This window comes from Sphaeramia orbicularis, chromosome 4 (assembly GCF_902148855.1).
Source record: "Sphaeramia orbicularis chromosome 4, fSphaOr1.1, whole genome shotgun sequence".
Classification (NCBI taxonomy): domain Eukaryota; kingdom Metazoa; phylum Chordata; class Actinopteri; order Kurtiformes; family Apogonidae; genus Sphaeramia; species Sphaeramia orbicularis.
In genome coordinates this window covers 23,168,176-23,195,754 of record NC_043960.1, presented here as the reverse complement: position 1 = coordinate 23,195,754, position 27,579 = coordinate 23,168,176, and the positions used below count along the sequence as shown (strand labels likewise).

The window sequence follows — 27,579 nt, the reverse complement described above, 5'->3', positions numbered from 1 at the left end:
TATATCTCGCTTCATACAATTGCTTTTCACTCATTTTTGTATTATTATGCAGTATGTGAAGAGCGGGAACTGGTTTACTCTTGTATAGCACAAATACCGAAACTGCTTACATGATGGAATTAAGTGACAACAATATATTCGTAACCAAATTAGAGAATATAAACTAAAAGAAGTATTTTTAATGAATGCTAATCTTCACAATGTACATTTATTAAGACCTAAAGAGGGCAGAGATTTATCGCAAATTTGAGAAGTTGCTGTTTTGTTTCATCTTAAGTGCTAGAACATATTTTTCTACGGAGTTTTTTTTTTTTTATTGAAATGTAAACTTAGCACTTTGAAAGCAGTAATATGTGGTACGCAATCAAGAGTAAACCCCATCTAATTAGAGTGACCGCGGCACACTCGAAGCTACAAAAAAAACAATCTTACCCTGTTGTACATTTTTTTTCCCATCACTTCTAAATATGTTTAAATGTGTGCAAGGACACGTATGAGCTTCTGCCTTCTTACACTGTGTGGCTTGTAAAACACTAGTGTGATCATTGGCTGCAGTGTTTGATGATGCATGACAAATCAGTGTGTTATATACGTAATATTGAGAAACTCGGGGACAGTAGACTTGAATTTCTAGATGACTGTCAGAGGTAGGAAGTACAAATATTTTGTTACTATAGTTTGCTTAAGTATTTATTTTTCTAACAACTCTAACTTCCTACATTTTACTTTTTCTTTTTTTCAGTTAAAACAGGTTCACTACTTTAGTTTTAATTGGCTTCACAACATCAGCCTAAATAAATGGAGAAAAGAAAAGATCGTCCATTTTTGTTTCTATCCATGGACATTATGCAAAAAACATGAGATCAAACAACATTAAATTTACTGACTGGAATAAAAAGAGTAACATTGAAATAATATAAAGATGTAACAAGACCAAAGTGACTTAAAGGACACGGGGTGAAAACATTGGAAAAGAAGTAACAGGACAAAAATGAAGAATGCAGAGTATGCAGCCAAAAAACATAAGATGCAAAAAATGTAAAAGACATAAAACTAAAATGAAGACACAACTAGTTCTTTGACTTCATGATGAAACAGGAAAGGGAGACTGAACCTTTGCAGATGTCGAAAACTGATGATTTATGTATTGGAATGAGGGTAATATTAATTATTTTTAGGAGTCGTTTTAATTTTATTTGAAGTTGACTGTACTATTTTTGACATTTAGGTGTTCAAAGAAACAACCTGTAGAAATATCTTTTAAAAGCCTACCTTTTTTTTTAAAAAAAAAAACATATTTATTTGAATTTTGAATGTTAGAATCACCGTACATAGATACAAAGTGAACATAGCCTACTTTTTACTTGTATGCTTTGGGTACAGTGCAGTACCTGTACTTTTTTTTTTTTTTTTTTTAACTTTCACTGCAGTAAAAAAGTTGAGTCAGTACTTCTACTTTGCGTTTTGTTACAGAAGTATTAGTACTTCTGCTGGAGTTGGGACAGTGTGGACTTTTCCCACCTCTGGGGTCTGTTCAGTGAGTGTGAAGGATGTTTGCTGTCTTATGGTTTTAAATGGGAAGTAGAACATGAACCACTAACATCAGAATGGTACTGTATTTTCAGGGCCAGTTTTAGGTTCAGTTATCTTTATGCAACCTTAATCGGATTTACTAGATTTTTAGAGGATTTTTAGAGGTGTGTGTCACCTCATCCCTTCAGCTGAAACACTGATTGGAAAAGCTCTCATGACTCCTACTGATTACTAATGAGATCCTCTGGTCTTATACAGTTGTGGAAAAAATTATTAGATCATCAAAAACAATGGTTATGCAGTCAAGTACTAACTCCTGTGTGTATCATGTGACTAAAACAGACAGAAAAGGAAACATGGAATGCCTAAAAGCACTGTTTCGTCAGTACAATGCCATAGGTATTCATGTAAGAACTGAAGTGATTTTGGTTATTATTGAGAAAACATGGAAAATGGATAGATATCAGCTCTGAAATTAAACTCTTATGAGCTGTTTTTGTTCTTATTATATTTGTCCAAACAAATTTACCTTTAGTTGTATCAGGCATTAAAATGAGCAAGAAATTGAAGAAAACAAGGGTGGTCTAATAATTTTTTCCGCGACAGTAGATCAGTTTGGAGGCATAACTACGAAGCCACTATAATAACTAGCGGTCAAAAGCAGATGTATTTGTAACTTGATCAACATGTCCATCCACTGAAAAGCCTCTATTTAAAACCACACTGCCACTTTTTGATGCACTGCAACATAGAATATTTGCACCACATATGGGCTGATTGTGAATTTGTAAATGTGTTTGGTGTGCATTGTTGTGAACAGAAGGGGTTTGTTTTGTTGTTGTTTGTGGAGTTTTGGATTTTATCATTATATAGCACGCTTATAGTAGGATCTTTTGTTCAAGGGAGCACTTATAGTGTAACTTAAAGAGCTGACTGATGTGGCTTTATCAGTACTTTATACAACGTTATGCCCTTAGATGTGTTACTTCAGCTTTGACTCTGGACAGACCCACCTCCACAGAGCTATTATCATCAGCATTATTACCATACCGCTAATGCATAATTATGTGATTCTATCTTTGTTAATACAGCTAAGCATCACTTTTATTTAACTTTTTTTTTTTTTTTTTTTTTTTACTTCTTTTCCTGAATACATGTGTAGGAAATCACTTTGCCTCTTTGGGTGTAGATGTGTGTATTGCAGGTGACAAATCCCATCCACCTGTGGATATATGTGTGTGCACAAAACTGAAAATGTGCTGCACTCTGCGAAATAGTGTTAGCCTTTGTAAAACCCTATTAATGTGATCTAAACGCCTTATTTTTTAGTATCTCTGTCATGGTGACACATCATGCACACGGTTGACGTTCCACCGCATGCACACACCACAGTTTAACCTGACGTGAACAATGAGTGTAGACATTAGGAACTGGTAATTATGATTATTTACATCATCTGGGAATCTGTTGGTTTTTACCCTGTGAATTGTTTAGTTGATAAAATGGGTATAAACCAACAAGTCACAATTGGGATTTTGGAATTGGCAAAAAAAAAAAAAAAAATTCTGTCGATGGGTTTATTGTTCACTGACTAATGCACATTTTTTGGTAAATTCAAAATTTCTTTCTAATGTTAGCATCACTACTACTTTGGGGTTGTATGACGTGCTTTTTCACTTTCGGTCTATTAGCTGGAGTAGATCATGGTCATAACAACCCTTTTTCACAGAAGCTTAGAAATGATACACAGCAAATTCACTTTTTTTGCTTCCATCCCGTTCTTACAGTTCGTCAGTTCTCCTGTGTGCTCCTCCTAAATGGGTCTGTTTGACCATGTTCTAATGTTAGGCGTGGTGGAATAGTGGTTAGCACTTCCACCTTAAAGCTAGGGTTTGGACTTGAGTTCCTGGGATTCTGTGTTAAATGTGCCTGTTCTCAGCGTCTCAGTGCTGTTGAGGTATTGTTGAAGGTCTGGATTTGGTCCCCGAGCACCTTAAGTGGCAACTCACTACTCCTATTGTGCTAAGTGCTAATGCTAATCACTAATGCTAATGCTAGGTGGGAGGTGTTTGTGTGGGCTGGGTAAAATATGCTAATTGCTAATGCTAATGCTAGGTAGGTGTGTGTGTGTGTGTGTGGGGGGGGGGGGGGGGGGGGTAAAATGTGTTAATTGCTAATAGTAGATGTGTGTGTGGGCTTGGTAAAATGCACTTAATGCTAATGCTAGGTGTGTGTGTGTGGGCTAAGTAAAATGCGCTAATTGCTAATGCTAGGTATGTGTGGGCTTGGTAAAATGCAGATATCTGATTTCCCTAAAAAGATAATAAAACGAGTTAACCTTAACCTGATTATGGATAAGTGTCTCCTACAGCCCCATCTCAAAAAATCCAAACTACCCCTTTAAGTTCTCACACAACTCCTTTTATTGATGTTCTATTATTTTCACTTTAGCTTTAATAGTCTGTGGTGAGGTTGAGGCACATTCATGTCTTGTATAAAGTTTCTATGCGAAAAGAGACACGTGCTTTAATTCTGCTCAGAGCAGGAGGCACCAGGAACATGAAGGTGGTTCTTATCAACCTCCTTTGCTAACCCAGGATGTACAGCTATAATACAGGCTGAAAGCTACAGACCTGGTCTGGAGCAGGTTAGGTTTGCAGGGTAAGACATAAACCACTATTGTGATACAGAAGATCCAGGGTTAAACCAGAAGTTGCCTCACCAAACCCCTTAATCCTGCTTTATAATACAAGCCCCCAGGACTGTTGTGATTTACTGTTTTGTTTTAGGGTGTATCTGTGACTTTGCATGGCACCTGTAGACTAGACTAGAACACTGTTAATGGGACGAGGGGACAGGTTGAAGAACAGAGCATCATCCTGGGTGATCCGCAGTCAACGGCGCTTTGTTTTAGCCCATCTTTTTATCCTCTGTCGTGAAATGCTCCATTCACAAATGAACTCAATAGCCAACTAAAGCAGCAAACAGCGCTGGACTGTAAGATTTCCTCCTATTTCTGCTACACTAATACAATTCTGACATGGAAATTAAAGGGAATCTGTTGCCGAGAGGATGTTTTCTGTCCGGTTCTAGTGTTTGCTGCTCAGTGTGACTCCTTCAGGCACTAAATGAGGTTCAGACTCCTGACCTATACACCTGACTGGGATGAGCCTTCAGCATAAATGCTCGTTGTGTGTGTCTGCATGTGGAAGGGATGACGTTTGCTGCTGTTGAGAGTTTCAGGTGGCTTTGCTTATTGGTGAAAACTGTGTGACTGTGTATGTGTATGACATAGTTATATAACATTAAGTGTCAGACAGTTTTCCTCCATCTGAAGGCAATCTGAAGTCATTACAAATCACACTGTAAAGCACCAATGTTGAGAAAAACTTCAGAGTTTAATGACAATTTTTCATGGGTTGGTCACCACAAAAAATGACCCTGTCCACAATATGCATTCATTTATGATTCATATAAAAATATGAACAAAAACAGCTTTATGCAACTGTATTATGTGTGAATATAAAATTGCTTTTCGCTTTAAAGCCTAAGAGCGTCTCAGTAAGAATTTATACCCATATGTGACCTTCTACTGTTATCTTATCAGCTTTGGGAGGAAATGTTAAGTAGCACAAGCTCTGAGGGCCTTGAGATACCAAATGTGATGAAACTATCAGATAATAGAAACCAAATAATTAGATCAGGATGGTGAACTTGCACAGTAATTCTTATCGTCACTTAAAGCAACTCAAAATGTCTTTATTGTAATGTCTTTTTTATTAATAATGACAATCCTATAGTTGTTGCCTTGTTGATGGAGGTCTTCCTTTTGGTTTTACTGAACCACTGGTTGAGAAGTTTCATCAAAGTTGTGTAAAAGCTGATGACGACCCAGAGAAAAGTGGGATATTTGAAGAAGTGGGATGTCTGATTGGGCTAAACACATTTTATTACATTATAGTGAAAGTCAGTCACATATTGTAAGAACATGTACGATAATGTCAAGTATGGAGTTTCATCTCCAGTTCTACTTTCAGACTTGTCCCTCTTTATAAAATGCCCCACAACTCAAACTGAACCTAGAGCAAATATCTGTTACCTTTTTTTTTTTTTTTTTTTTTCCGTTGTGAACTTCTGCTCAAAGGAAGCACAATGTGAGGGGTTCAGTGTGTGTCAGATACATACATGTGTGAAACATGTCAGTCTGTTCTTCCTGCCTTCCAACATGTGTGAATCATGGCATCTCACACATTTGTTTGAGCTCATAATAAAAACATGTTTGACTGAACTAGTATTCAGTGTGTGGTTTGTGATGTTTCAAAGCCATTGAAGATTTTAGGGACTCATGATGTCACTTAAACAGATCCATGCACACAGACAATCATGCACTTAATACAAATAATGATGCATCGAGACATGTTTATTACAGAGTATAACCAAAGCAATGCAACTTATGAAATAGCCTTTTCCTTACTACATGGCTTTAAAATGACAAACTGTGGATCAGCACTAATACCATCATATTGAGTATGTCGTCCCCATTTGGCTGCAGATGGTACTACAGGCACCTTCCTGATGTCAGAATGCTATCAGTTATTTTGACCCCGCCCCCCGAAGGGGAGGCAAGGGGGATTGTTTTTGTTTCTTTGATTGTTAACACTAGCAGCAAAACTGTTTCAATTCATACCAAATTGGATTTATAGATTGCCAGTGACTCAGAATAGATCTGATTACATTTTGGGAACAGTAGGTCAAAGTTCACATTTTTAATGACTTTTTAAAATCTTTTTTCTCCTTCCATTTACTTATAATGGGCGAAATTTCAAATGCCAAATGTTTCAAATCTCAAAAACTAATTCTAACAATTAGAGAAAGTTGTTGAATAAAAACAACTTACGTCAGATAATCTCAAAACATGCAGACAGGAAATTTTGCTTAAACACATCAGTTATATATAAACAAGGCAGTAAAGCAGGCAAATATATATATGCGATATCATCACTGATGAGTGGAAACCTCTTCAGTCCATTTTTGGGCTTTTTTTTTGTCATATCCCAATTCTACTGGTCAGTCTTCAAGTTGGCCTGATGGTTTTTTTAAAAAAAATATTTAATCATTGAAAAGTGTTGAAAATGGCTTGTGACTACATCTCTTAATTCCATTCATTTATTAAGAAAATACATTGTTTTTTCACTTTCCTGAAAAATAAACGTTTTGGACATAAAAGGTTTCTACCCATCATCGACGACATGTATTTTATGTGGCATATCTCAGATCCCCAAACTGCAGAGAATTAACTGTAGAGAATTATTTAATACCAGAACTGATCACAGAGTTAATGGATGCTGTTTCCCCGTTCTTTTCCTTCGCTGTTGAAAATGTTATTCCCTTGTGGCTGTTTTAAGGAGATTTCTTTATTTAATCAGGACTTTATGGAGTGGTGACATCAGATGATCACCCTTTACTGGGGTTTTCCCTAAAGTGTAACAAGAATTCCCACACTGCGTAGATGACTGTCTCCTCTAGATCAGGGGTGTCAAACTCATTTTCTTTCAGGGGCTACATTCAGCCCAATTTGATCTCAAGTGGGCCAAAATAATAACATAATAATCTATAATTAATGATGATACTGTAACTTTTTGTTTGTTTTAGTACAATAAAAAACATTAAATTATGAAAGTATTGACATTTACAAACTATTCAAACAATGTGAGAAAGACATTTCACAAGAAAAACAAGTGCTATTTCAACAATATTATGCCTCAACTTATCATTTATACATGTGCATTACACACAAACATTTAGTAACAGGCAGAATATTGTTAAAATTTTGGAATTTGGAGCTAAAATAAGAACAATTTCTGCACTATTCTGACTCACAATTTACAGATCACAGTGGATCTACAAATGCACAAAACATTTAGTGACAGGCAGAATATTGTTAAAATTGCACTTAATTGTCTTTAGACATTTCAGGTTGTTCATATTTGTTCAGGTTATTCACATTTATTGTGAAAGAATAGTTTGTAAATGTAAATATTTTCATAGTGTAATTTTTTTTTTCAGATTAAACCAAGAATCATTATTTATAATGAATCATACGAACCTATTTATAGGTTATTATGATTTTACTTGAGCTCACATTGATCTGTGTGTGGAACTTGAAGTAAAACCAGTTCAATATCTTTAACTGTTTATATATTCAGTGTAATTTATGCACTTTGCAAATTCATCCTGTGGGACAGATTTAAACTTTTTGGTGGGCTGGTTTTGGCCCGCAGGCCGCATGTTTGGCACCCCAGGTCTAGATGTATTAGACAGTCAGTTATGGTTGATATGAACTGTAATGATATGAATTAGCTCTGACTTTATTTTCTTTACTCACACTCTTATGAATCTAGGTTTGTCCTGTATGATCAATTCTTCATCATTCTCCAGTTGATTCTTCTCCCTCTTCCTCATCATCCACATGTTTCCTGAAATCAGCACTGAAATCAGCATTATGGCTACACCTACAGACACCATGAAAACAATCATCACTGTGGGGGTTTTAGTAGAGTCGTGTGGAGGAAACTCTTGGTCTGCAGCTTTGGCATCAGCATGAACTCCAAACTGGGGAAGAGGCTGAGGGAGCAGGAGATGAGAAATATCTGGAGACAGGAAGAAGAAGCAGTAACATGGGTGAATGAGGAGTCTCAGGTTTATCATCTTACTCAGATGTCAGTGTGACTCCATACCTTCCACACTGAAAAGGAAGAAGGCATCGTCCCCTTTAATGAAGTTTCTGCCCTTCAGGCGGGCCCGCTCAATGAATAATGCCTGACCTGGACCACGGTAGAAGGAGCTGCCATCAGGGGCGGTCACTCTGGAGCCAACCTTGCGAGGATTATCCCAGAAGAATTTAGTACCTGGAATTAACAAACAAGATACAAAAAAATAAATAAATAAATAATTGAAGTCACTGATGATCACTGATCAGCTTGGAAAAGATGAGCTGACACATGCACAGATCCATGTTCATCCATTCCTTACCATCAGATGACATCTTTTTGGGGTCTGTGGTGAGCATAAGGTGCATGTTCATTTGCTCTCTGATGTCAGACTGCTGGTCTATCAGAACCATGGTCACCTGGTGCCAAGGACACGGCCACTGGAGGTTCCTGTCGTTGGGTCCAGAGGTCAAGTGAATGAAGACAGCCATGTACCCAGGTGGATCAGTCTGTGCATTTGGGTACAGTTGGATCTAAGGAGGACAGTGTGAAAATGTTGAATTAAAATAAATATATAATAGTCTGATTTATCATTAGTTACAAATTTAATACATTAGAGCATGTCTCAGGCATGACATTTACGTTTTCAAAGACTTTAGAGTAGGTGCAAGATGGCACTACAGTGTGTGCAGTGGGAATTAGAAATCCTTTAAATGACATGAAAAACATGAAAGACACGTCAGTGTCTTCAAGTGCAAACGATAGATAGATAGATAGATAGATAGATAGATAGATAGATAGATAGATAGATAGATAGATAGATAGATAGATAGATAGATAGATAGATAGATAGATAGATAGATAGATAGATAGATAGTTTTTTGGTGTCCAGTTTTTTAAGTTGTGTCCAGTGGGTGACATTACATGACAGAACAGATGCATTATGGGACTATAACTCCACTGGACTTGGTCTTTAAGTAAATTTTTGAATATGTCAGTCTAAGGTGTTAGGATTATTACAATATTCTATAATTACCTGGAAGGTGTAACCTGTCGGAGACAGAAAGCGAGGGCTGAACATGGCTTCTCCCAGTTGACTCTTGGTGATTTGCGGACAGGCCAGATGTGGTGAGGACACTTGGTGGATGACAGGTTGATGTCATCCAAAGAGAACCCCCCTGATGATGGCTGTTTCCCTCTTACCCCCTCAAAAATCACACGAGCCTTCTTTGCCACATAAATATTAACCTGATGCAGATTCCAGACGCCTGTGTCGCCTCCTGTAAAGACTGAAGAGTGAATACATAATCACTGTGAAAAACAGTTACTTTCTAACCAAACCTGTAGCCATAATGTAATGTGATGTAAACATGTTCAGAGTGTGTGTGACAGACTGCAGTGGGACGAATAAGAGTGAATGGTTGGATGTGAATGATTTTTTTTTATATAGATGGAGTTACAGAAATGCATCTTATACTTCTCTTTGTATGTTTTAGTTTTTATTAATGTCTGCTTTTTTAATGATAACATCAGCCTGCCCAGGGACTACGGGTGGAAATTAGCACGAGTGCTACAACCTGGCACACTACATCTGTTCTGTTTAAGGTTAATGTATGTTGTGCATTGTCCTTGTCTAGATAAATAAATAAAATACAAAAAAAAAAAATAAATACCATCAGGAACTGGGGAGTTACTACGTCAAAAAGTACCTTCCTTCAAGTGGAGCTGAAACACTAGACAATATTAGTGTGATTTATTTTCTTTGTACCTAAGGTAATCTGAACCTGATCTGCTCAGACCCAATACATTAACTGTGATCATTTCATAACAGAACACCACTCGGGTTCAGATCAGGGAGGCTGTTCCTCCCCATCAACCCCCTCCAGGTCTCACTGTTGTTGCCCACGTGAGCATTGAAGTCGCCGAGGAGAACAATGGAGTCCCCAGTCGGAGCACCATCCAGCACCCCTCCCAGGGACTCCAAGAAGGCCAGGTACTCTGCACTGCTGTTCGGCCCGTAGGCCGAAACAACCGTGAGGCACCTGTCCCCGACCTGAAGGCGTAGGGACGCGACCCTCTCGTTCACCAGGGTGAACTCCAACACATGGCAGCTGAGCTGAGGGGCTATCAGCAAGCCCACACCAGCCCGCTGCCTCTCACCGCGGGCAACACCAGAGAAGTGGAGAGTCCAGCCCCTTTCGAGGGGCTGGGTTCCAGAGCCCAAGCTGTGTGTGGAGGTGAGCCCGACTATATCTAGACGGTATCTCTCAACCTCCCTCACAAGCTCCTCCCCCCCCCCCCCCCCAGCGAAGTGACATTCCATGTCCCAAGAGCTAGACTCTGCGTCCGGGGATCGGGTTGTCGGGCTCCCTGCCGTTGACTGTCACCCAATCCACAATGCACTCGGCCCCTATGATTCCCTCGGTGGGTGGTGAGTCAACCAGAGGGTGGGCCCACGTCGCTCTTTCGGGCTGGGCCCGGCCGGACCCCGTGGGCATAGGCCCGACCACCAGGCGCTCGCATTTGAGCCCCAACCCCAGGCCTGGCTCCAGGGTGGGGCCCCGGCTGCGCCATACCGGGCGACGTCACGTTCTTCTGTTGGTACTTCTTCATAGGGGCTTCTGAACTGCTCTTAGTCTGGCCTGTCACCCAGGACCTGTTTGCCTTGGGAGACCCTACCGGGGCATAAAGCCCCCGACAACATAGCTCCTGGGATCATTCGGGCACTCAAACTCCCCCACCACGATAAGGTGGCAGTTCAAGGGGGAGAACTGTGATCATATTTAACACTAATATTATGAACATGTTATAATAGCATAGCATACAGTTATGGAAAAAATTACTACACCATCAAAATTCACCAAAAACAATGGTTATGCAATCAAGTACTAACTCCTGTGTGTATCATGTGACTAAAACAGACAGAAAAGAAAACATGGAATGCCTACATGGAAACATGGAAAATGACTAGATTTCAGCTCTGAAATTAAACTCTTCTGAGCTATTTTTGTTGTTAGCATTATATTTGTCCAAACAAATGTACCTTTAGTTGTACCAGGCATTAAAATGAACAAGAAATTGAAGAAAACAAGGGTGGTCTAATAATTTTTTCCGTGACTATAATCCCACTTATGACCTATAGCTATTTGAGTAATTCTGGATTTACTTCAGTTATTCCTACGGATGAATAAATTAGCAGCAATGTTTCAAGATCAATCAACCAATCGATCGATCAGTCAATCAGTCAGTCATTCACTCAATCAATTTTTATTTATATAGCGCCACATCATAGCAATCTCATGACTAATTTACTTTTTTCTTCTTATTCATTTTTGACACCTTGTAGTTATTGTTGGTCTAAATCCAACTCTTAATGAATTCCCTCTGCTGGTGACAAAGTGAAAAACAGTGAAACACAATCCACTTTTCTAATAAATTCAAGTGAATAACAAGTTTAATTGCAGAGATATATATTATCCAAAGTCCAAAGAAAATAAACCACAGTCATATTATTTATTGTTTAGGTCCTCTTGTAGAATGTTAATATTTTCTAACCTATTTCCAAATACTGATATTGTTTCAACATCTGACATACAATATGTTTATTCGTTAAGGGTTTTACTATTCATGGTATGGATCTACGTGTTATACCTGCTGACAGAAGCACTAGGTTAAGTCAGAAATCTTAAATTCTAAAAGGGTTTTAATCACCCCCTTATATCTTTCAGTTCTATTTTCCGTTTTACCTGAAATACTCTTGTACAATTGGAGTTCACCACTGGGGTTGGTCTCATCATACTCTTTCACCCAGACATTGAGAACGTCATCAGCCGCCCCTGTGTTGAACAGGAAGAACTGCAGACACTGGGCTCCAGGTTTGGGGTAAAGCATTCGACTCTGCAGAGATGCACGGTCTCCGGGGTTAGCGGAGGCAGTGCTGAAGTGCATGAAGTAACCACTCCCTGACATTAATAAAACAAGGAAAAAGCATGTGACATTGGTGTTTAGAGGTCCATAATGTAAGCCTGTTTGTTGTAAATACGCATGTGTGCTTTTCATTAATATTCATCTATTTGTCTATTTTACTTAATTTTTTTTTATTCTTTTTTTATTTTTTACTCTTGTGTATGCTGTCTTTTATTGGTCAGTTTGTCTTATTCTATATTTACTCAGATATATTATGATACTTTACTGGTCTACCAGTGTTTTTCAGTTTTAGTTGTTTTACTTGTCGTCTTTGTTTACTCTTGGCTTTATTTATTATTTTATAAGGTGTTATACTCTGTTCTGAAAAAGTTAAGATGAGTAGGAAAATAAACACACTTAAAAGAGAAGAATGTTAGATAGCTGTAGTAGACTTGATATTACTGTAATATTCTATTACTTTGCATTTCACTCATCCATGTGATGTTCTCAGTCCAAAGTAGATTATCTTTGTATCTTAAACATATTCATGTTATCTAAACAGGATCAATATAGGACAGTAAAAATTCTGTATTTTTGTGAGGCACATGTTTATTGGGAAGATTTGTTTAATTATGCATTAACTGAATGACCCAAAATCACTTTGTTTTCCAATTGTGACATAATATATATATATATTTTTTTTTTACGAAAATGTATTTATTTTATTTTATTTTATTTACCTTTATTTAACCAGGAAAACCTCATTGAGATTAAAAATCTCTTTTTCAAGAGGTCCTGGCCAAGACGAGCAGCAGTACATTAAATAGTTTCAAACAGACACAAGCTTTCATTCATAAAAATAAATAAATAAAATAGTAAATAAAAGTTTTCAATACATCAAAACACAAAATCAAGTCAAACCTTCCAAAGTCAACTTTGCTAAAAGTGCCCATGAGATGAAGACAAGTGAGTGTGATAAGTGAGATATGTGTGTCATGATGATATTTTCCCAATTTGTTTCAGTTTGATAAAGAAATGTGGTCCACCACTTAAATAACAGATAAAATGTTATTAACTAGTTATTTCAGCATTAGGATTGTTGCATAAACTGAAATGTACTTTCTAAAGCTTTATAAAATTTTGTACAGTGGTTCTGTAGAATGGAAATAAAGTCCATAAATTTGTTAATTTCAGAATACCAACAGAAAAATCTCATTTCCACCAGTATTGACTGTCACCTTTGCATTTTCCCATGTTGGTGAGGAACTGGTGCTCTAACCCTAAGCAAGATATTAGTGCAAATTAACTGAATGACCCGAAATCATTGTCTTTTCCCATAATATTTTTGTTACTTTTTTAATTAAAATATATGTGTCACGATGATACTTTCCAAATTAGTTTCAGTTTGTTAAAGAAATGTGGTCCACCACTCAAATAACATATTAAAATGTTATTAACATGTCATTTCAAAGTTAGGATTGTTGCATGGACTGAAATGTACTTTTTAAACCTCTATGAAAAATTTTGTTCAGTGGTTCTGTATAATGGAAATAAGGTCCTTAAATTAACAAATTTAATTTAACAAAAACATCTCATTTCTACCAGTGCTGACTCACCTTTGCATTTTTCCATGTTGGTGAAGTCAGTCTGGGGCCCTCCTCTAACAGAATTATGTCGTTCCCACTTTGTGTTTCCAGGACCCTGGATCATCCCACAGATGGTTTCATCCTCAAAGTCACAGCTGTCCACAAAAGTCACAGATGTGGCTGTGAAGAGTAAACAGCTTTAAATTAATTGGTGTACAATGACCTAACAGGAGCCTGTGACATCTTTCCTTACTCAAGCTCATATTATTCAGTACATACACAGATCAGCCATAACATTATGACCACTGACAGGCATAGTGTTATTAATGTTAATGTATTAAAAACAGCCAAATGGACACAAGTAGGAACCTGAGAAACTTAGACAAGGGAGAAATTGTAATGTGCAGATCACTGGGTCAGAGTAGCTCTAGATTTTGTCTATAAAAACATAAACTTTGTTTCAGTTTACTTCAAACTTGGCACATACATAGAGGTAATTGATATGCTGACATCAGCACACGCATAGACATGATGACATCAGCTGGATCAATGCCAAAATAAGCTACAATATGTGCGAGGGCTGGGGTTTGTTGTGCCTGGCACCGCTTGTTCCCAATTTAAAGTGGTTTGTACATTCTAAAATTGGGCTACAGAACACCAACCAGATCTCAACCAACAGAGCGTCAATAGGATCATGACATTATTACCACCTATCTAATACTGTATTGATTCTCCTTTTTCCACAAAAACAGCTCTGACCCAATCCTACACTCTACCAGACCTCTGAAGATGTGCTGTGGTGTCTGGACCAAGACATTAGCAGCACATCCCTGAAGTCCTGGAGGTAGAGGATCAGATTTATTTGTCCAACACCTCCCACAGATGCTTAATTGGCCTGAGATTGGAATGTCCTTCCTTAGTCCATTTTTTGGTCGGTGCTAACCACTGCAGACCACGAACAGGACTTCATCCATCCCAGTGAAAAGTACCATTCTAATGAAATAATCAGTTTTATGACTATTTTGCCTGTCAGTGGTCATAATCTTATCACTGATCGGTGTATGTTTTGCATTGATATGTATTTTATTTATAAACAGAGGTAATCAGTGAAATCAGTGAAACCCCATTCATTGTTTTATGAAAAACATATCAAGTTAAGACTCACTGCAGTTGTAGAGGCGGTTGAGTTTAGTAAGATCACTGGCGCTGAACCCTATCCTCTGACCAATCACATCAGAGAAGTGGGGATTCTTGGTGACGATGGTGGGACCAGCCCCAGTGCTGAAGTACATTTTACCATAGTGCATCACAGACATGTAATCATAGGGAACGCCCAGAGCACTGGACTCAGTGTCATTATGTTCTTTGAAGTTATTCTCATATTCTGTGAAAGGCATCATAAACATGTTCAGAATACAGCAACAAGTAAAGGCACCAAGTACAGTTTGCTGTTTACGTAACAAAGCCAAGACTCACTAGGTTTAATGTTACTCTTTATGATGTCAACATAGTCGTCACGGTCAGATCTGGACTGTTCGTGCCAGAAACCAAGAGCATGTAGGAACTCATGCTCAACAGTTCCTAATGAATCACAGTCTTCACCAATAGAGAGTCTCTGAGACCCCCAACGCTGGTTGCCAACCATAGAAGAGCATCTATAAGGAAGGAAAATGAGATTCATTTCATGTAATAGTGAACTGGATGTCAGTTCCACTGTCTGTGCCATCAATAGCTGTACAAATATTAATACCTATTCAGGAACCTGGAGCTTCTTTAGCTATTTTGATACACTAAGTGAATGAAATTTTAATTAATACACACTTTTCTTTCAGCTCTTTCAGTACAGAATACTTAAAATTCCTAACATTATTCTTTTTCTCTATGTGACACATGTAGGGCTGTCAAAATTAACACATTAACACAGATTACTCCATTGTTATGATTAATCTGATTAAAAATTTTAATGAAATTAACCCATCTACAGTGTAGAATGATTCTGAATGTTTCTGACAACACGTTTTGGGCAGTTTGTCCAAGTAGAGTTAGCGTCGCACATGCCTAAATGGGCTGTAGATCTGATAGTGACATTCAGCAGAACCAACCCATAAAGATGGAAGATGCTAAATAGCCCGTTGGCCCTCTGGATGGGAAATTTGAGTGAAAAAAACAAGACAGAACAGCGACCTACATGAAGTATTATACACACTCTGCAGAAAGGAGTTTTCTTTTCAACGAAGCACTTCCAGTTTAAAATACCACATTAACTTAAAGAATAAAGTTAGTCGGAGATTCTGCTAACACTTTGGCTAACGTGTCACCCAGCTTGTGACAAACATGTTAAGTGCATATGTATTCCCTTCTTCCTTGAGTCTGTTTGCTCATGCAAAATGAAACACAATTATTATAGATTAAAAATGAATGATATTTAATTGTGATTAATCAAAATTAATCTACTGCAAGCCTGTGTTTAATCTGATTAAAAATTTTAATCGTTTGACAGCACTAGATATATGTTGTTCAGTGTCATGAGCAGGCATGTAATATGACTTATTGCGCAACACATTGTACATGACACAGTCCTGATTGTAATCGAACACTGACCCCGGGCCTTTGTACACAGAGATGTAGTTCCCCTCTCCTTTCCACGGTGTGAAGTCAATGCAAGTCTTAAGTCTGTACTGCTCAAATGCCTTCAGGATCACTCCCTTTGCGTTCATTTCTGCAAATAATCACACAACCATATGAAATGGGCCACACCAGTTAAATAATAACAGTGAAAAAAGTTAAATTACATTATGAAAAATGTTTACATCGACAAAATTTCCTTTAAAAATATGAATAACATGAACAGTCTGGATTGTTTTAAGAAAAATAAGTGCAATTTCAACAACATTCTTTCTCAGTTTATCATTTACACATGTACATTATAACTTACAGATTATAGTGGACCTACAAATATAAAAAACATTCAGTAACAGACAGAATATTGGTAAAAATGCACTTATTTTTCTTTAGACATTTCAGGTTGTTCTTATTTGTTCAGGATATTCACATTTTTTGTGAAGGAATACTTTATAAATGCAAATATCTTCATGTAATTTTACTTTGCTTACAGCAAAACAAAGAGAAAACTGTGGTGTTGTCATTATTTATAGGTTATTGCGATAGTATTTTACTGATCTGATTCACTTTAGATCCTGTTGGTCTGTACGTGGAACCCGAACTTCAATAACTTTGACAGCCTTGGTTGTGAATATCTTCAGGGTAACTTTTGCATTTCACAAATTCATCCCAGATGACCCGTCATGTTTAACACCTGTGTTCTAAAGGAATTTTTTTCTCAGAACTATCAGATCTACTTCAAAACACTATGTGCACATTACAATGCATTCACTTTTCTGGTTCTTCCTAGTGGAAGATAAAACAAATTACTGAATGTACATAAATCAATATATTTGTGTAATAAGACTTTTATTTTGAAAACATCAGTGAACCAGCACTTACTGCAAAAAATGATCTCTAAGAAAGTGGAAAAAGCCTTATTTCTAGAATCTTTGTCATTTTTAAAAATCTACATAGGGAAAAATGCTTGCCAAGAAATTTTTACATAAAAAAATATTCTTATTGAAAAAAAAAAATTCTAACTTTTTCTTAATAAGATTTTTCAGCTAATATCAAGGGGTTTTTATTTCTTGTTCTAAGCACTGTTTGCTAAAATTCTGGCATTTTTTTGACAAGTTTTAAGGCACATTATGGTTTTTTAGGTGATAGATTTTTTTTTTATATTGTTGTCAGAATTCTAGCCAGGAATTTATTTATTTTTTGCTCAATATAAGCCAATTTGACCAGATTTAAGAATACTAGGCTTACTTGTAGCAGAACATTTTTGTTCATTGTATTAAAGTATGTCAGAGTTAGCACATTTAATCTTTGAGGCAGATCATTTCTAAAAACAAAACAAAACAAAACAAAACAAAAAAAAAAGGTCGATACCCATGATTTAAAATCAAATACAACTAAATCATGTGTGCTCCATGGTGAATAATGTTCAAATGTGGTCGTATCTCACCCAGGCTGTCCTCCAGGTAGTAGGGGACGCTTTTAGGCCAGCGATATTCGTCTCCTATTCTAGTGTTTCTCAACACCTGAAAGTACACCAAAACAAAATACGACATTTACAGTATTCTAGTTCATACTGCACACAATTGAATGACTGAATTGACAAAAGGCTTGCAATAACAAACACATAAAATACTGTTTGTAACTTACACCCTCTTCAATGTCTCCCTCAAAAAGGTCCAGGCCAGCCGCTGAAAAATAATTTTAGTAGATGTTGAATGATCAGCTACATTTAGAGATGGATACACACACACACACACATATATATATATAAAGTAGTTTATTACAAATTTCTCAATATTCAAATTAACAATGGAGGAAGACTTTAACAGTGAATTAGAATAAACATACTCTTACCCTACTATATGTACTATCAGCCAACATTTTATTTTTGTACTGCATTTTCTCATCTGTAAGATTTATGTTTATTTTTAATTGTATTATTATATTATTATTATTATGTACTAGTATTCTGAAAGAATCTGATAAATTTGACCCAGTTTAAACTCATGCTTATTCCTTTTTTGGGATAGTGTGTTAACCATTGTTTCAACATCCTAGGTTACTGGTTAAATCGTGTATTAATATTTGATGCAATATCTTATTAAGGTATATCTATATTTTTTTTCTATATTCTATTTAGAATGTCTTTAAAAAGTCACGAGTTTTGCCTTCTTGGTAGGATAATTATTCTTTTCAGAGAAAGAGAGAGAAATATTTCTCATAAACAAGATTTTTTTTTTTTTTTACTTTATTGATTTTCTTTTTTTTGTTTGTTTGTTTTTAGTGTACAAACCTTCATTGATGTCAGTGATGTCCCAGTCGTGGCCCTCATCAACATCAGTGTCTACAGAAAGAACCAAGTAGAAGCTGCTCAGAAACACAATAAAAGGTCATTTGATGTACACAGTTTAATTTTGTTTTAGCTGAGGTAAACTGTCCTGTTTGATACAGCATGAAAAAAAATATTTGACTCATATTCAGCTCACCGGTTTCACCCGTCAGCTTTGCTGCCATCTAAATAGATGGATAGATAAGGTTTATTACAGACTCATGGTCCACACCAAAAGACAAACAGATAAATTCAAACACACAATAAAAAAACCCTGTACTTTCAAGAGACAGTCATACCAGTGTTTCCAGGACTGAGATGTGTACAGCACTATATGCAAGATTAGTTAACAATAAAATGACAGTATTTTCTGAATGATTCAGGCGACACATAAACTTAACACAGCGCACAATGAATTTACTTGATTAGACACAAACAGTTCACTTTCACTAGTCCATCTGGGCTTTTTTAATACGAGCCTTAGAGCATCATTGTACGCCACTGTCAGTCTGTTGAAGCTGCTTTTTTGTAGTTCACCCACAGATGTGCTGTGTACAGAGGGGTGTTCTAAACAGAGTCAGTTTCACTACGTTGGTTTGTGCGTAAAACATCCTATATTAACGATACATGTCCTCATCATCCAACAAATGATCTGTTATGATGTGACCGAGGTACTTGACAACATGGCATACATATAAAGTATTCCCAGATAGCTTAAAGTAGTGAAACTTCAATGATCTGTCCTCCTCTGTCCGACAAATCATAATTACACTTTTAGTAGAGTTGTTCTTGACATCATGCAGTTCCCCACAGACAGAACACACATTTAACAGCTGCTGGAGACCGGCTGAACTAGGGCTCAACACCCTTATTTAAAAGTCTCATTTCAAAATAAAAGTAAATTAAAAAATTAAGAGAACAAGAATTGAAGAAGAGGAGAAAGCTGAATGGGAATCAACTGTATCAGTGTAACAGGCCAAAGTAAACCCCCATCCAGACATTGGCCAGATTATACCCCAGGTATAGTCCAGATGAGGGGTATACTTTGGCCTGTTACACCGGTGACAGAAGAACACCATCTCACTTTGACACAGGAGACTTCATTTGAATGTTAATGTTTACGTTACATACTTACCAACCCCAGGCCAAAAAGCAGAATAATCCACGGTTGTGTCATGGCTGCAGCCACAGACACACGGGTTCAGATGAATCTGCCACTTCCTTTCTTCTGTCACATCCTTTTTATAACTTCTTACACCACCACCTGAGGTGAAGTGATGATGATGATAAGGGTACATACAGACAGAGATGTGTCTGCAGACCGCAATGTCATCTTCTCTCTGTAGAAATTAATAGTATTAACAAAACACCCACAGAGGATTGAGATATTATTTCTTATGTTTACAAGATTGGTTTTATCTGGGGTTTGGTTTACCAAACTTTAAGATAAGATCAATATCTTAAGTATGTAAGTGAAAACAAGTCCTTATATGGCATAACCAATTCATCTATTTGCGTCCACCCCCTCTCAGTAGTTTTCCACTCAGTCTAAGTGACACATGATTATATTTGTCATGATACAGCCCCCACTCTGAGTAGTCTGTGTTAACTAAGTGTAAGGAAATTATACAAGAAAACCTACACACAAAACATCCAATCAATTATAATACTAGTAATACTTGTAAGATCAGAATACAATATTCCAAACAATGGTTTTCTTAAATATTTACAGATGCGGAGTCTTGATCATTCACTTATGAAAGCGAACAAGCTGTGTACTGGACTAACAGAATTAGAACATCTGACAAAATTAAAAGGGAAGCTCAGTGAATTGTATAAAGTATTAAAAGGAGGCCAATCATCTTTCCAACTCCTGAAGAGGACATGGGAAAAGGAAGTGGAGATTTCCTTTGAAGAAAATGCCTGGATAAATATATACGAAAGAACATATTTTAAGTTTACAAGTCATGGCCATTTTTAGCCCATTTTTGGAGGGTGCTGAAGCACCCCTAAATTGATTCCCAGCACCCCTAAAATATTTTAAGATTGCTGAAATTTCTCTTTTTTCTTGTTTACTTTATGTCCATTCTTAACATGCTAGAAAAATGCCAAAACCATATACAGTACATGGTTGAAATGTAATATTTTAACAACAAAAATAAAGCACCCCCCCCACTCCCCCCCACCCATCTTGTCTCAAAAATTGTTTGATCCACTCCACACTGAGAGAAGCTGCTGTTGTGTCTGTGCATGTGTTCAGATTAAAGACAAGGTGCTGCTGTCTTTAGCTGACTGGCTAACTGGGTGGATGCCCATTAGCTCCTATTGTGTGTGTGTGTGTGTGTGTGTGTGTGGGGGGGGGTTTGTGTGTGCAGACAGGAACACATGATTGTATTTTCTTTTTTCTAAAGAAAAAAAAAAAAGAGCCAGATTCAGGTAAGAGTGTAAGATGAACTTGTGTAACCTCATTTTCCACAGCAACCAAATATTCGATTACAATGATGTTGTAAGTTGAATAATGTACCAGTTTATATCTCTTATTAGATGTTAAACACATTGTTTGGTTATTTACCTTTTGGTTAAAGCACAAAGAGAGAGGGGAGCAGAGAGACACTTAACATATACACTGGCTTACTTTTTTTTTTTTTAGAAATTATCTGCCTCAGAGATTAAATGTGCTAACTGTTACGTATTTTAATCAGATTAATTGGAAAACAAATGACAAAAGTGCTGATTTGCTGATGTTTTGACGGTGTATGATAAAGTGTTATTCCACATATATATTGGTTGATCAGATTTTATCAGATTTGATGGTTTAGTCACAGAGTTTCTCACCCAAAAACCCAAAAAATGTTATGCTTTTCTTTCGCAAATGTAGGAACGATGGTCTGAAATTGAGTTAATATGCACAAAACAGTGAAATGTCTCTTGCCTGGCCAGCCAGCACTCTGGGTGCTCTGCATTCCTAAACCTCTAATCCTAGAATTGCCCTTGTTATAAGTCATAAAATTAGAGAAGCTAATTTAAAATTGATCCACAAACTGTATCTTATGCCAGTAAAAATTAATAAAATCTCCAAGGATATCCCCCCACAGGGCCCTCATTGCAAAACAGGAGAGGGAACATTCATGCATATGTTTTGGGAACATGCTCTTTTAAAATCACTCTGGAGTTCTATGCACCTGTTTACACAGTCATCCTAGGAAAAGATGTGATATTAGCTCCCAATTTAGATCTGTTAAATGACTCACAAGGTATTCCTTTGGACAGAACCAAATGCAGATTACTAATCACAATCATGTATTTTGCAAAGAAATGCATCCTTCTTTTTTGGAAGGATGAGTCTCCTCTGACTTTCAAATTTTTCTTAGATCAATTGTCAGTATTCCCTCTACCACTGGAAAGGCTTACATTTGAAAAATATAATAGAGGTAACAACTTCCAAGAACTCTGGTCACCAATATTTCACAGCCTTGAAAATATTTCTGGAAGAGACCTGTAAATAGACTCATTTATCGTATAGGTGTTTTTTCCTCTTTTTTTCTTATCAAAGCAGTACCTAACTGAGGACTGGGTATGTCCGCTAACAGGCACGTCCACTAATGTCTTTGTGAACTCAGATATGCGTTTATTGGGGAAAAGCACAAGCCTAGGTATGGACAGAGTAAATGTAAATGCACAGGTCAACACAGCAGTAATATCTTTGATGATGCTCTTTAATTCCTTATTTATTTATTTATTTTTCTTTGGAAAATATTATTACTATTATTATTATTATTATTATTATTATTATTATTATTAATAATTCATTAATTAATTAAAATTATCTTTGCGTAGAGTGCACTGTCATCTTCTCTCTATATATTAACAGTATTAAAAAAACATACACACAGGATGTCTGCAAGATTGGTTTTATCTTGGATTTGGTTTACGAAACTCTAAGATAAAATCAGTATCTTATATATGTATGTGAAAAACAAGTCCTTATATGGCACTAACAATTCATCTATTAGCATCCACCCCCTCTCAGTACTTTTCCACTCAGTCTAAGTGACACATGATTATATTTTTCATGATACAGTCCCCACTCTGCGCATTCTGTGTTAACTAACTGTAAGGAAATTATACAAGAAAAGCTACACACAAAACATCCAATCAATTATAATACCAGTAAGATTAAAATTTTTTATGTCAATTCTTAATTTCTTACATCATAATCTCAATAAAAAGAATGTCTATCATGGGGTATCACAGAAAAATTCCATTTTCACTGCATCCTATCATTATCTGTAATATGATGAGTGTGGTATAAATCTGGTCGAATAAAGAGAAATTTATCTTTGTTAGTTAATTTGACTTCTGTGCAGAAGGACTGAAACCTCTGAAAGTGGAAGTCGGGAGACTGCTGAGGAATCAGTAAGAAAAATATCATTTTTCGGGGTTTTATATGCCCCCAGACAAATTATCAGTTGAAAAGAGAATCAAGGTAGTTTCCAAGCAAAGACAGGGACAAAAGGTCATTGACATGTGACATCCCAGATAGCAAAAGACATTAATTCAATGTTAAATTTTAGTCAGATTGGTTATTTTTGGTTGAGGTTGAAAAATTAATGTTGATTCAGTGTTAAATTCAACATTTGAAAAAAATGCTGTTGAATGAATTTAGTATAGATGTTGTGCTTTCAATGTTGAAATGGCCTACACTGAATGGACATTGTTTCAATGTATTGTGTTGGGTGCCCCCTCCCCCTTGCAGAGGAAGGAGCAGGCAGCTTGTGAGGCCGTATCTCATGGGACTTCAAACTGGTGTTTGGTTGCATGGTTGATGGTTGGTTTGTGGCTGGCTGCCAATACTGTGTTCGAACTTGAGTGTGTTAAACTTATTATGGTATCCACACATTCCTTAAAATATGGAATCGTCCTTTATTTGACAATTAATTGCAAATAGCTGCATATTTTCATAAATGGCCCATACACGTCTGTCACACACTCATCAAAACTGTGTAATGAACAAAATAAAACAGGAAATATTGCGGGCAGTCAGTTTCATCCTGGTAGGACCCAGAGCCCCATAAAGACAGTAAGTACACGCTTTGATGTCGCCGCTCCGGTGATCACATGGTTCATGTAAGCCTGAATTGTTCCAAACAAACCGAGCACTGTCATGTTCTTCTATGGGACAAACAGCTGTGAACAGGGTACATTTCAAAATAAACCATGCATAACCATTGTGTCACTACTGTATGTATTGTTGTGAGTGTTACACTTGTGAGTTGTGGTGTTGACCACTGAAAGGACAGACTTTATTACTTTAAAACCTTACATTTTGGGGGAAAGGTTGATGTTAGCTTGGGTAGGCTACTTACATGAGAGGTGCTAACTTTACAAGTTCATTCATTCTGCAATTGTACTGTACTCGTAAGGAGATGGACAATTTACCATTTTAAGTTTTACTATTATAGGACTGAGGTCCAAGCAGAAAACAGTGGTTAGCTGTGAACACTGTGTGTCTGCCAAGCTCTGCTCTGATAACACACACTATAAGGCATTAACCAGCAGAGAGCATAGAGGCTAACTTAGCGTGTTAGCATTAGCACAGACACTAAACTCATTAAAAACTCAACATTAGCAAATTCAAAACTCACCAGAATTAGGATGAATTGGATCTTACAAACAAGCTCTAACACCAAGTTACAGAAGTTTCTCCTCCTTTAAGTCATGAATAATAACTTTAATGAACTTTTATTTATGAGAGCTACAGCAACTCTCCTCCTAATTAGCATGTTACCTCAGCTGACAAATTTAACCAAACACCACCAGGTTCAGCAAAACAACTAAAATAAAACCCACTGATAACAACATTTATACTAACGTTACCTTAGGTTAAAAACTCCATAATTTGTGGTTATAGTGGTTCAATCTCAACAGCTGATCAAGTCAAGCTAGCTAACTATAGGACTAGAGCTGAAAATGCAACGTAACAGTTGTTTAAGATATATATTTATACAAACGCTAACACATACCAAAGAAAGCAGAATTTAAAACATACATGTCCGCTAATACAGGAAATACACTTGATAATTTGAAAGATGACAATATCTTATTAACTCATTGCTGGAATTGCTAGATCAGCTGCAACAGAAATGAATGTGTGTTCTGATGCTGTTACACTCAATGTTGGATCTACTGACCCCTCCGTAACCCAGAAGTAGGTCCATGTTATGTCCACCATTTTTTTTCAATGGGAGTGTACTGAAGTGTTGCGACGCTGTTTATATCAAAGGCTCTGGGCAAGGGGCAGGGGCACAGATAGGATTTTAGAACTGGGGGGGACCAAGCTGTAAATATTTGTGTGTGTGTGTGTGTGTGTACATATATATATATATATATATATATATATATATATATATATATATATATATATATATATATATATGTATTTCACTAGAATCTTGAATTTTCTGACGCACTGCCCGATCAACACTAGTCATACATGATCAAACTGTTATTTGTCTGGTGTGTCAATCACAAAACTTCAGGCCTTTGCTGATTTCAGTAGGATGAAGAATCTCATTCTCAGCACAGCAGCTTGAACTGAATTCGGACAAAAAAGCAAAGAACGTACAGCATGTGCAAAAACTAGTAATAAAATGAAATTGAAGTGATTCACAATCGTGCCTTCATGTAAACGATTATAAACATAACAATGTGTATGACAGAAGTAACAACTGACTTAAACAACTGATGCATATCAAAAACCCTCAGCCTGACTTATGAAAATCTTCAAAATATTGACTGTCACTGACACATTGATTTGCAAAATGTAAAATGTTTGACACTGTGATTTAATACTGGAATTGGTTTGTGCAATAGATGTATAAAGGAATCCCAGATTTATGTAAAACAGTACATACAGAGGTAAAGAATGAATGTAAATGAACCATAAGTATAAGAGAAATAAGTGTAAGAGAAATAAATATACAATGAGAAGTAATTTAAACTGTTAAGATACTTAGCATGTTTCAGATCATGTGAGTTGGTGTCATGCCTTTAACAGTGAATAAGAAATTAATGTGGGTGACAGAATCCACAAAGTGGGATAAGTGGAATAAAGATTTGTCCTGTTGAGGCTTGATTATGTTTTATTTAAGAGAAAACATGTCAAGGAAGTGTAAAGGGTGTGTTTCAAGTTTACTATACAGATATTGTTATTTATCTATTTATTTTTTATTTTGTTTTTTTTTGTGTGTGTAATTTGGTGCCCCCTCCATACCATCTGAACTTAGCCCTTCCCAGTTGAAAAACTAGGACATCACAGAACATGGAATTCAAAAAAAAATTGACAGTTATGGAAATAAAATGAAAACCCCAATGTTTATGCTTGTAGATGCTAGATTTCAATGCTTTTCTGACTTCAAAACTCTGGTTTACGAGTACAACTGAACGCACATTAGTCGTAGGCATGTAAGACAACGCAAACACCGGGATGTTCATGGATCAGCTGTGCAGTGTTTATGTGGATAATTGAACACCTTGCTTTCCCAACTCAGCATGGATCTAGTCTAGGCTTCCACCTTCTTGAATTGGTGTATTGTAAACTGATCAATCTGGGGGGACGGATCGGGTCACTATAAATCTGGGGGGAACACGTCTGCCCCATCCCCCCAGCGCTATCTGTGCACATGGCAAGGGGTACTGTTTTTGGTTCGGTTTGTTTGTTTCTTTGTTTGTTAACACTCTAGCAGCAAAACTATCGGTTCAATTCACACCAAACTGGGTTTATAGATTTCCAGTGACCAAGAATAAATTTGACCACAAACATAATGCATCAATACATGTTTATTACAGAGTATAACCAAAGCAATGCAACTGGTGAAATAGCCTTTTCCTTACTACATGGCTTTAAAATGACAAACTGTGGATCAGCACTAATACCATCATATTGAGTATGTCGCCCCCATGGGGCTGCAGATGGTACTACAGACACCTTCCTGATGTCAGAATGCTATCAGTCATTTTTACCCCGCCCCCCAAAGGGGAGGCAAGGGGGTTTGTTTTTGTTTTGGTTTGTTTGTTGCTTGATTTGTTAACAGTCAAACAGCAAAACTATTCTTTCAATTCATACCAAATTGGATTTATAGATTGCCAGTGACCCAGACTAGATCTAATTACATTTTGGGAACAGTAGGTCAAAGTTCACATTATTTAATGACTTTTTAAAATCTTTTGTCTCCTTCCATTTACTTATAATGGTCAGAATTTCAAATGTGAGATGTTTCAAATCTCAAAAACTAATTCAAACAAATAGAGAGAGTTGTTGAATAAAAACAACTAACATCAGATAATCTCAAAACATGCAGACAGGAAATTTTGCTTAAACACATCAGTTATATATAAACAAGGCAGTAAAGCAGGCAAATATATATGTGATATCGTCACTGATGAGTGGAAACCTCTTCAGTCCGTTTTGGTCTTTTTTTTGTCATAACCCAATTCTACTGGTCAGTCTTCATGTTGGCCTGATGGGTTTTAAAAATATTTAATCACTGAAAAGTGATAAAAACGGCTTGTGACTACATCTCTTAACTCCATTCATTTATTAAGAAAATACATTATTTTTTCAGTTACTTGAAAAATAACCATTTTGGACATAAGAGGTTTCTACCCAACATTGACGACATGTATAATATGTGGCATATCTCAGATCCCCAAATTGCAGAGAATTAACTGTAGAGAATTATTTAATACCAGAACTGATCACAGAGTTAATGGATGCTGTTTCCCCCTTCTTTTCCCTCTCTAAATCTACCGAGTCTACATGATAATAAATTCTCAGCCACAGGTAAATAGAGATGAGTCATCTATTGGATAATTACTGCACTGACTGATATGT

General features: G+C 36.7%; 1 protein-coding gene and 1 long non-coding RNA gene across 2 annotated transcripts; one reads left to right on the top strand and one right to left on the bottom strand.

Annotated features, from left to right (window-relative positions):
* Positions 1 to 2,024: 2,024 nt before the first annotated feature.
* Positions 2,025 to 5,821, top strand: LOC115417949 (uncharacterized). Its single transcript, XR_003935225.1, has 2 exons — positions 2,025 to 3,668; positions 3,761 to 5,821. It is a non-coding gene; the product is annotated as an uncharacterized LOC115417949 (long non-coding RNA).
* A 1,666-nt stretch (positions 5,822 to 7,487) lies between these two features.
* Positions 7,488 to 19,935, bottom strand: LOC115417945 (meprin A subunit beta-like). The gene is given in 15 exon segments (XM_030132174.1): positions 7,488 to 8,183; positions 8,271 to 8,441; positions 8,566 to 8,776; positions 9,280 to 9,353; positions 9,356 to 9,532; positions 11,990 to 12,205; positions 13,766 to 13,915; positions 14,901 to 15,119; positions 15,212 to 15,390; positions 16,337 to 16,454; positions 17,805 to 17,880; positions 18,005 to 18,045; positions 18,651 to 18,701; positions 18,844 to 18,871; positions 19,822 to 19,935. Coding segments are annotated over 15 exon segments (2,022 nt in total). The 5' UTR covers positions 19,864 to 19,935; the 3' UTR covers positions 7,488 to 7,914.
* Between the last annotated feature and the right edge of the window lie 7,644 nt (positions 19,936 to 27,579).